The sequence below is a fragment of the Gavialis gangeticus genome, unplaced genomic scaffold (genome assembly GCF_001723915.1).
Source record: "Gavialis gangeticus isolate Ggan-Ray unplaced genomic scaffold, GavGan_comp1, whole genome shotgun sequence".
In the NCBI taxonomy this organism is placed as follows: Eukaryota; Metazoa; Chordata; order Crocodylia; family Gavialidae; genus Gavialis; species Gavialis gangeticus.
In genome coordinates, this window is record NW_017729000.1 from 12,715,501 (window position 1) to 12,724,362 (window position 8,862).

General features: G+C 38.9%; 1 protein-coding gene across 1 annotated transcript in view; it reads left to right on the plus strand.

Moving 5' to 3' along the window:
• CUNH5orf15 (chromosome unknown C5orf15 homolog) overlaps nucleotides 1-7,465 on the plus strand; it is a 30,025-nt gene extending 22,560 nt beyond the window's left edge. Inside the window, exons 2-3 of the mRNA XM_019506305.1 lie at nucleotides 3,800-4,401; nucleotides 5,881-7,465. Of these exons, the coding sequence (XP_019361850.1) occupies nucleotides 3,800-4,401; nucleotides 5,881-6,012 (734 nt within the window). The 3' untranslated portion in view covers nucleotides 6,013-7,465. The remainder of the gene's footprint in view (nucleotides 1-3,799; nucleotides 4,402-5,880) is intronic.
• Nucleotides 7,466-8,862: the final 1,397 nt, after the last annotated feature.

Genomic DNA, 8,862 nt, shown 5'->3' on the forward strand with positions numbered 1-8,862 from the left:
CCAAGAACACTTTTGTAGTTTGTCTACCCTGTTATGAATCTCGGCAACAGTTTGAATGTGAAGGGAAAGGCTGGACATACTGCATAGCCTGCTGCTCTATAACATCTTTGGATTTTTTTGTTGTTGTAAGGTTACAGTGGTATTGTAGCAGCAATGGTCCAGGAAATACATGAGAAGAAAGAATTTTTTGGTCATATCTTTCACTGAATCAACTGTAGACTTGTGTGAGATGGTCGACAGGGTTTTGGGTTTGCCTACTCAAAAGCTTGTTTACCGTCTCGCTCACTTCTACAGCTGGTCAAATAAAAGATAGCATCAAAACCCCTTGCTGCTTTAGATTTGTTCTCAATAGTGAGCCTAGGAGGCATAACTTGATATTTGTTTCCAAGTGTTATGCCATAGATATCTGCAGTCGACATACACAAATTCCACACTTTAAGATATCATTCTGAGAAAAGCATCTACACACCCATCTGAATCATGGCTTGCTTGATATCCCTAATCACTTAGGAGAGTGGAGAAAAATTGTGGGACATAAAGGATATAAGAGAGGATTCTCAAAATCACATTTTTCCTTATTTTTGCATCAATAATATTGATGTGGGAGCTGGAAGCTCTGTAGAACCAATCATTTTGAAGTGAATCAAGGGACATTTTTCATTGCTTGAAAGCTTCTAATAAAAGATTAGTATTTTCTTCTACGAATGGTAGGAAAAAAGATTAGTAAAAGATTTTCTGTTTGTTTGTTTGGTTTTTACTAAATTTACAAGTCAGGCATGGGCAAAATATGGCCCACCAATTGATTGCATCTGGCCTGCAGGTGTCCCCATGGTGCTCTGCTTGGGGCTGAACCCTGTCCTTGGCTGCCTGGAGCAGCCTGCGCTGTGCTTCTGCCTGTACCTGTTGAGAACCCCAACCAGTGCACGCAGCTTCCTGGTGGGGCTCTTCCCAGTGCAGCTGTAGCTGCCTAGGTACTGCTTGGCTTCCTCTCCCTCTAGCCGCTTCTCCTCCTCCTCCTGCCTCTGCTGTGCTGCTTCAGGCAGTGTAGGGAAGCCATGCCAGGCACCATACCCAGAAATGGACGGACGAACACAGGCACACCAGCTGGATGGCTCCTGCCTAGCACAGGGCTCAGCTTCAGCTCCCAACCATCTTCTATCCACTCTGCCTGCTTGGTGCGATGAGTAGCTGTCTGCGGGCAGGCAGAGTGGGTGGAAGGTGTTTGGGTGCTAGAGATGGAGCCCTGTGCACTGGGGCAGGAGCTGCCTGGCTGTGGTTTCCCCACCCCAGCCTGGAGTGGTGCAGCAAGGTCAGGAGGCGGAGCCTCTGGAGGCAGGGGCAGTTGAGCAGTACCCAGGAGGCTGCAGGTACACTGGGAGCAGCTCCACCAAGAAGCTGTGTGTTGGGGCTGTCCAGTGTGCACAGGGAGGGATGTGTTGCTAACTCTCCCAGGTGAGAGCGGGCTGGGCTTGGCCTCATGTGAAGCATCATGGCTGGATGGGGGGCAGGGAGGGGGGAGGGGGTACAGATTGCACCTGAACTGCCCAGGTGAGCTCTGTTGCACATGCCTCATGCCGCCTTCTAATCCTGGCCAGTTCCTGGGACCTAGTGAACAGACAGCCCCCAACATTTCCCCTCCCCTGACTCTCCCACTCACAATATACAAGTGTAAGACTTTATTTTGAGCCATTATGCAAGTGCCTGTATATACACTACTAAAATACAGTGTAAATCAGGCCAAATTATTTTTGGAAATTAAAATACCTTATAGTAGATGTTTGATTTGTAGTATGTGATCAATTTTTTATCTATAATTTGTTAAAATAGCTTCTGGAAGATTTTGTGTGTGGCCCTTGACAGCTCATCAAAACTGGTTAATTGGCCCTCCAGCCAAAATAATTGCGCACCCCTATTGTAAGTAGCATTCAGAGTTTAGTAGATGCTTCATGGGGTATGGGCAACCAGGATTGCTTTCCTGTGTAATAGGCAGGGAAGCAGGAATGAGTGGGGTGGGGTGAATTTCAGTTTTATTGTTGAATAGGCAATCTTTTCTTGTTTCTTATCTTCTACCTATCTGAGCCGTTTTTGATGCAGTGGGATCTAAGAACAGCATCATCATTCATCCCCAATAATAATATGAGATTACAAGTGGAGAAATGTAGAATGCTTATATTGACAAGCTGGACTATATAATTTGCACTGTAGCTAGTTAATTTGAAAACAGGCTAATATATCCACAAATTTACCTAGTTGTGTTGCTTAAGCATAACACTTAAATGGCCAAGAGTAAAGCCAAATACTGTCCATTTTGCTTCTTTTGATTTAGAAAAGTATCTTACTGGTTTTGTGAACTTCATGTAGCTTTATACAATTGCATGCCTCCCACCCCTGGACTTAGCAGACTTGGAGATCCTGAAAAATAACATTTCAGATTGCAGTTGTAATTTGAGTAGCAACTTTCCTGGCCCTGAGGTGAGGTAGGAATGGAACGCTAAGAGCCTTTCCAGGTTTTGTTTTTAAGTATTGATGTCAAACCTTGGGGTCTTCAAAGACTGTAAGTGTCTTTCAGGACAGTTTGGCAAGGCAACACTTCTGATTTGTGTGGGTTAATAACTGACACCTATGTGAATACACTTTTTGCATTTCACGTTTAATGATGTGTCAATTGGAAACAAGGTAAGTCAAAGTTTAATGACAATGAACATCTATAGACGTGCTCTGGGAGGCAGGAGGGGGGACTTTAATTAAAAGCACCCAGAGTGTTACATATACCAGCGTGCCTGCACTGAAAAATGGCAGTGGGGTGCTTTGAACTAAATCTTGTTGCGTGAGCTTTAGTTTAAAGCGCTGCTGTTTTTCAGCGCGGGGACGTTGATACACATGACACTGGAGTCTGCTGGAGTTCAGTAATTACCATGCTCCAGAAGACTTGATTAATCGGGCCTGCTGCAACGCCCTGTAATTATAGCACATGGGAGCAGCCTTCCTGCACATGTATAGGAGCCTAATAGCACTAGTTCTAATTCATGCTATTTCAGAAGGAAAGAGAACAGTTTGATATTCAGGCAAGCTTTTCAAGTTTCTGGGTTTCACATCTATTGTCTTTTGCTAACAGGTGTACGTACTGATCAAGATAAGGCAGTGTGAACTTGCCGTGTTATTTCTGGCGGCTCATCCAAAAGCTGCTGTCAATTTGGCAGGGGTTGTAACAGAGTTAAAGCTTCAGAAGCTGAGCGCCCAGGGAGTGGGCTTCATCCTTCCTGCATGCCCAGCTTGGGCCCAGCACCCATTCTGACATCCTCATGCCTCCACTCTATCATGGAAATCAGTTTCCTTGCTTAATATATGTACTCTAATTTTGGAGGGCTTTTTTGTGGAAAGGGGCATGCAGTGCATGAGTAAACATGGTTAGCTGTCCAGGCATTTTGAAATCAATACAGTATTTTTTATTTTTAATGAGATTTTTTTACCACTGTAAAAAAAAAAAAACTTAGCAAACAAAATTTAGATATCACTTACCTGAAACAATTTATCATATTTGTTGCATAGCATGTGGTGCTGTATATGTTCTGACACTTACATGAGTGGAGTAGGAATCCTCTTCATTTTAAGTTCTACAGTATGGATTTAGGTACGGCAGCTTTACCCTCCAGAATGTGTTTGTGCTCAGATGGGCCTACCCCAGTAGCATTTCTTTGTTGTAAAATACATCAAAAGTCTTACTTGGGCTGTGTGTGGGTGTGTACGTGTTGTACCGAAAAATATAGAGGTTGAGTATAATGGCTTTCCCCTTCTCTAGGTACGGCACAAGACGTGGAGCAGTCTGAGAAAAACGTTACTTCCAACAGTGAAATAGTTACTAAATCTCAGATGCCGGCAGCCAGTCTGCAAAATTTGACAACGATACCAAATAAAGAGTTGCCCTCAGGAACTCTTAGAAACCTTTCTGCTGTCACACTTAAACCAACTGTGGGGAAGGACAACTTGGCTACATCTGCTACTGCCCATTCTACAACTGTTAGTCCCATCTCGCAAATGGATGTTGATGCTTCTGAAGATACAAAAATTGATGAAGATGATCTTATAACAGATTTCAAAGATGTACTGAATAGTTCTCCACCATTGGTAAAAGAAATTATTGAGCCTGATGATGGTGAAGACTATAACACATATGAGATGACATCCAATTCCAGATTCAATTCAGACCTTATAGATTTGCCAGAAGATGACGACTCTGATACCATTAGCATCTATAACGAGGATGTGAAATCCCTTGAAGACAAGATAAAGGACTCCTCTGTAACAGGACTGGAAGAAGAAGACAGCCATTTCTTTTTCCACCTCGTTATAGTTGCCTTCGTAGTAGCTGTTGTTTATATCTCGTATCACAATAAGAGAAAGGTAGGTGTGTTGGTCAAACAGAGAGTATACCTTGTTGTTTCAAAATATTTTTACTTTAACATTTCAAAGTTCTTCATGAAAAAACTGATTTTGTTCTGCAAAGAAAAAAATTTTCTAAAAACATTTGTGCAGTATTTGGTAATGATGTTACACTGATCCTTAATATGTTTCTATATATGCATAAAGAAAAGTGAATTTGAAACTACAGGCAGTTTGGGTTGGAAAAATCAATTAAATGATAACATCAGTAATGAATCAGTTCAGCAGTATCCTTGATGGAACGTGATTATATCAAGCAAAGCAAAGTTGCATGAAGGTGATTGTACTAAATTTGAATCTGTCCAGGATTATAAACATTACATTAAGGAAAACTTAGCCCTCAATTAAGTGAGTGTTCTTGAGATAATTATGATGATACTTGAAATTTAAGACCATTTAAATTGGGTATTCCTAGGATTTAACCCTTTCCCACAACTTTTAAAGTTAGTACTTTGAATTCTTTGAAATTCTAGCGACTGTGATGAAGCATGTCAGTGATTTTTAAATGGAGAATGAATGTAGACTGGAGAAATAGATCTCAGGTCTTGCTTTATTAGTGTTGTCTTATTTCAGAATCTGCAGATAATGTTAAAGGACTCGTAGAAGTTGGAACTAAAATTTGTAGACTGTTTTGATTAATGCCCTGAAAAGCTTGATTGTGTTTCATTTCTCCACTCTCTCCTTATCTCCATGGAAAATAGATTTGGCCCTGTGTTTGGATGGGACTGAAACAAACTTTTAATTAATATTTTGCTGTAGTGCTTTATAATCCCAAAGAAGCCTAAAGTACAAAACATTTTTTTCCGAAGGGCTTTCATTACTTTTGAAATATGCTGCTAAACATTTTGCCTTATTTGTCTTCTGTCTACAAATTTTTGGGTAATTCTTTCTTCCAAGTTCTGTGACTAAACTTCCAGTGTTTGAATTGTCAGGGTTGCAAACTGTTATCACTACTGCCTGTTTCTATCGCTGGAGAGTAGAAACAGGAGGTCTCTAGGGTTGCATCTGTCTACACAGATTTCTAAGTACTTCTCTCACCTTTCTTCTAAAATCAGTAGCTCCAGTGGGAATTACAATTGTGAAGTGCCGGTGTAAATCAGACTAAAGTGTTTTTATCAGCGTGTTACCCAGCCCAGACATTAATGTTAAATACCTATATGTTAATGCTGACGCATTGCTGTTTCTGCTACCTGTGAAGCTGCACTTGTATTTGATTTTAAGAGGTGCTGAAAAGTCTTGGTGTGGACAAGGTCCAGGATGTCAGTAGTTGGGTTTGCTGGAATAGCAAATGGAAAGTACAGTATGCTAAAATTCACAGTGTTAGCAAAAATAAGGCGGGTAGCACCACAGGTGACTGGTTAAAATGCGGCTGTTTGGTAGCTGACAAAAATGTTTTGTTTTCATTATATTCTTCTCTAAATTAGCTTCATTTTCTTTCAGATCTTTTTATTGGTCCAGAGTCGAAGATGGCGTGATGGTCTTTGTTCTAGAACAGTAGAATATCATCGTTTAGATCAAAATGTTAATGAAGCAATGCCTTCACTGAAGATTACCAATGATTACATTTTTTAAAAAAACATTAATTTTGGGTTTGCTGACTTTGCCTACCTGTTCATGTAATATTGTGCAGGTATTTGCCATAAGCAGCTCTCTTACTTGGTTGGCTTTGAGATTTAAATCTCCTGTAAGACGAAGGATTTATTTCTTTGTCAAAAGTCAAGTTTCAAATCAGATGTACAGAAAATAGATTTAAATAACTAGTGCCCTTTTCAGTTTTATGTTGTATATCTTCTTTTCTGTCTGAAGCAGTGTTAATAGTGCTAATTCAAAAATAAAGGTACAAAATTTTTTAGGTCCAATAAATTAGTGGGTTTGGCATTGCTGAATCAAATTAATGGTCTTTCTGCTAATCACTTGTATGGCTCATAAATCCTGGTATATTATATAACACAGTCTAAAAAATTATAACTTTTTCATGCATAAACTGCTTAGTGCCGCAGACTTTTATCTAAATATTTTTTGGCTAACTCAGATTTTTCTTACCTATGCCAGACTAGCTCATGTGACAAACTTCATATCTTCTCCAGGTGCTTCTTACAGTAAAGCATTTTAAAGTAACTGTACAAAGCATATTTTTTTATTTTAGAAGCTGTAAAGCGTACATTTCTTTAGAAATTCCCGTTTTGTATGACGGTATTATTACTTCTTGACTGCCCAAGATTTTCTCTAATTACATTTATAGATATTTTATTTTTAATTTTTAAAACTAGTAAACTGAAAATAAGCCTCATAGTATAATTTTAATAAAATAAATACACATAGATTTACTGTTAGTCCACATTTTCCCTCACATTTTAAAGCAGCTTAGGACATTATTTCACAAACCATAATTTTATTGCAAATATGAGACCCTGGGACTGTAAGAATAATTTATTTTGGTGTTATTTTGACCCAGGTAACTGGAAAGCAGACTAGAAAATAAAAGCATGTGGGGCTGCCATAATTTATGGAGAGCACTGCACCTTGCTTTAATTGTTACACATTCAATTAACGTTTGATTTAGTGTACAGCAAATTACTAGGATGCTAGGTTTTTTTACCTCGTCTTTTGTACTTTCACTATTTATGTTTTTTTCCATGAGTTGTAAAGTATACAATTTCATAGTTTTGCTATCTGTACATTATTTTGATTTAATTTTTAGAACTGATAAATGTGTAAATAATGGCGACTCAGAACCATAATTGATGACTTGGTATTCAAGCATTAATGTATTGTTTTGAAAAATTATCAAAACTTTACAGATGTTAGCATGAGAGAAATTGTGATGGCATGATATTATGTAATGAGTGAAGCAGTTAAACTTTTAAATCCTACAGTCAAATACTTTCTTTCTTCTTAATCACAAGAAAGTAAAGCACAAAAAATACTGGTGTTTGAACTGTTTTCTCAGTAATTTTTATCTTATTTGGACTTGTATCATTTAATATTTTGAATAAGATTTTTAAAATAAATGACAAGACTAGAAGCTTGTGGTTTTATTATAATTTGATCATTTGAAATATGCTTGTATTTAATCACATTCTTTCACTGTAATGGTGAATTAATTTGCTTGGGAATGAACAAAACATAGAAAACAGTCTTTTGACATTCCTGCTAACCTTATCGTTATGGATAAATTCTGTCTTGAGGATTTCCACAAAGTCCCATATACTATTTGAGCCTCTGTTAAATGGTACATAGGGTAGGTAGCAAGGCTTATAGGAAAACAAAATTTAAACGGCAAAAAAGTAAAAGCCTTTTCACCATTTTTTGTGTGGTTTTTGTATATGTTGTATACAAATTAATAATGCATATCGGTGTAATTTTACTTGCTTTCCATATGTAAACTTTGGAAGTTCAGTTCTCCACCTTGGGTTGTTTTACAAGGCAAAATGTCCTGATGGATAAGATTTAGGAGGGAAACTCTCCTTACAAAGCTTGTAGTATGTTTTAATAATCAATGAACTAACTCATAACAACTTAAAAATTGTCTTACAACTATTTAATATTGCAGGAGCTGCTTCTTACTATGGATAGTATGATGGAACAAGTCTTCAGTCTTTTCAGCACCTATTTCCATTCCTCTCAAAGTAGTGTTATGAAGGATACCCAAGCCTTCTATATTTTCAGTATTTGTTCCCTGTGCAGCATGGATGTCAACTGCACTGTAGCACCAGGCTAACTTTTTCTGGGTATGCTTAAGAAAGAATGATCAATTAGATTGAGTCAGGTGGGTTATTGTAAAGCTGCAAAATACTGAGAATGGTAGCAATGATCACTCCCTAGGCTCTAGAGCTGCCTCGAAGTGGTGGGTGTGGCCAGAGCTCACACTGGTAAGCTGGTGCTCAGAGAGCTCACAGTGCCTGCAGAACTGCAGCAGGAGCCAGGCTGATGTGCTGGTGAACAGAGAGCTCGCTCTGCATGCACTGTACAGCCAGAGGCAGTGTGGCTGCATCTTCCTGTCCTGCCTCTGGAACATCAGCCTGCTTCTGATTTTAAAGTTTGGCCCACTTGTGGTTTTTTTTCTCCTTTTTCCTTTTTTTAAAAAAGAAAAATGTTGAGCACTGGTGATCTCAAAGAAAAACAGGAAGGCAAGACCCAAATTGTTTCTGCTAGTAAAATCCTTGCTTCTGGCTACCTTAAGCAATTGCTGAGCAGGTCAGATTCAGGCTGGCTATGCCTTCCAGCTTTAGAGTTGCTTCTTTCTGGGCTAGGGACAGACATTACACACAAACTGGTTTAAGTGATTAGAAATGGGTTTGCACTTGTAACAGAACAGACATTCAGTGCACATAAACCAGTTTCAAAATGGCTGAAACCAGTTTGAGATAAACCTGGTTGAATGTAGTATCAGACTTAACTGATTTGGGTCAAACCAGTTTA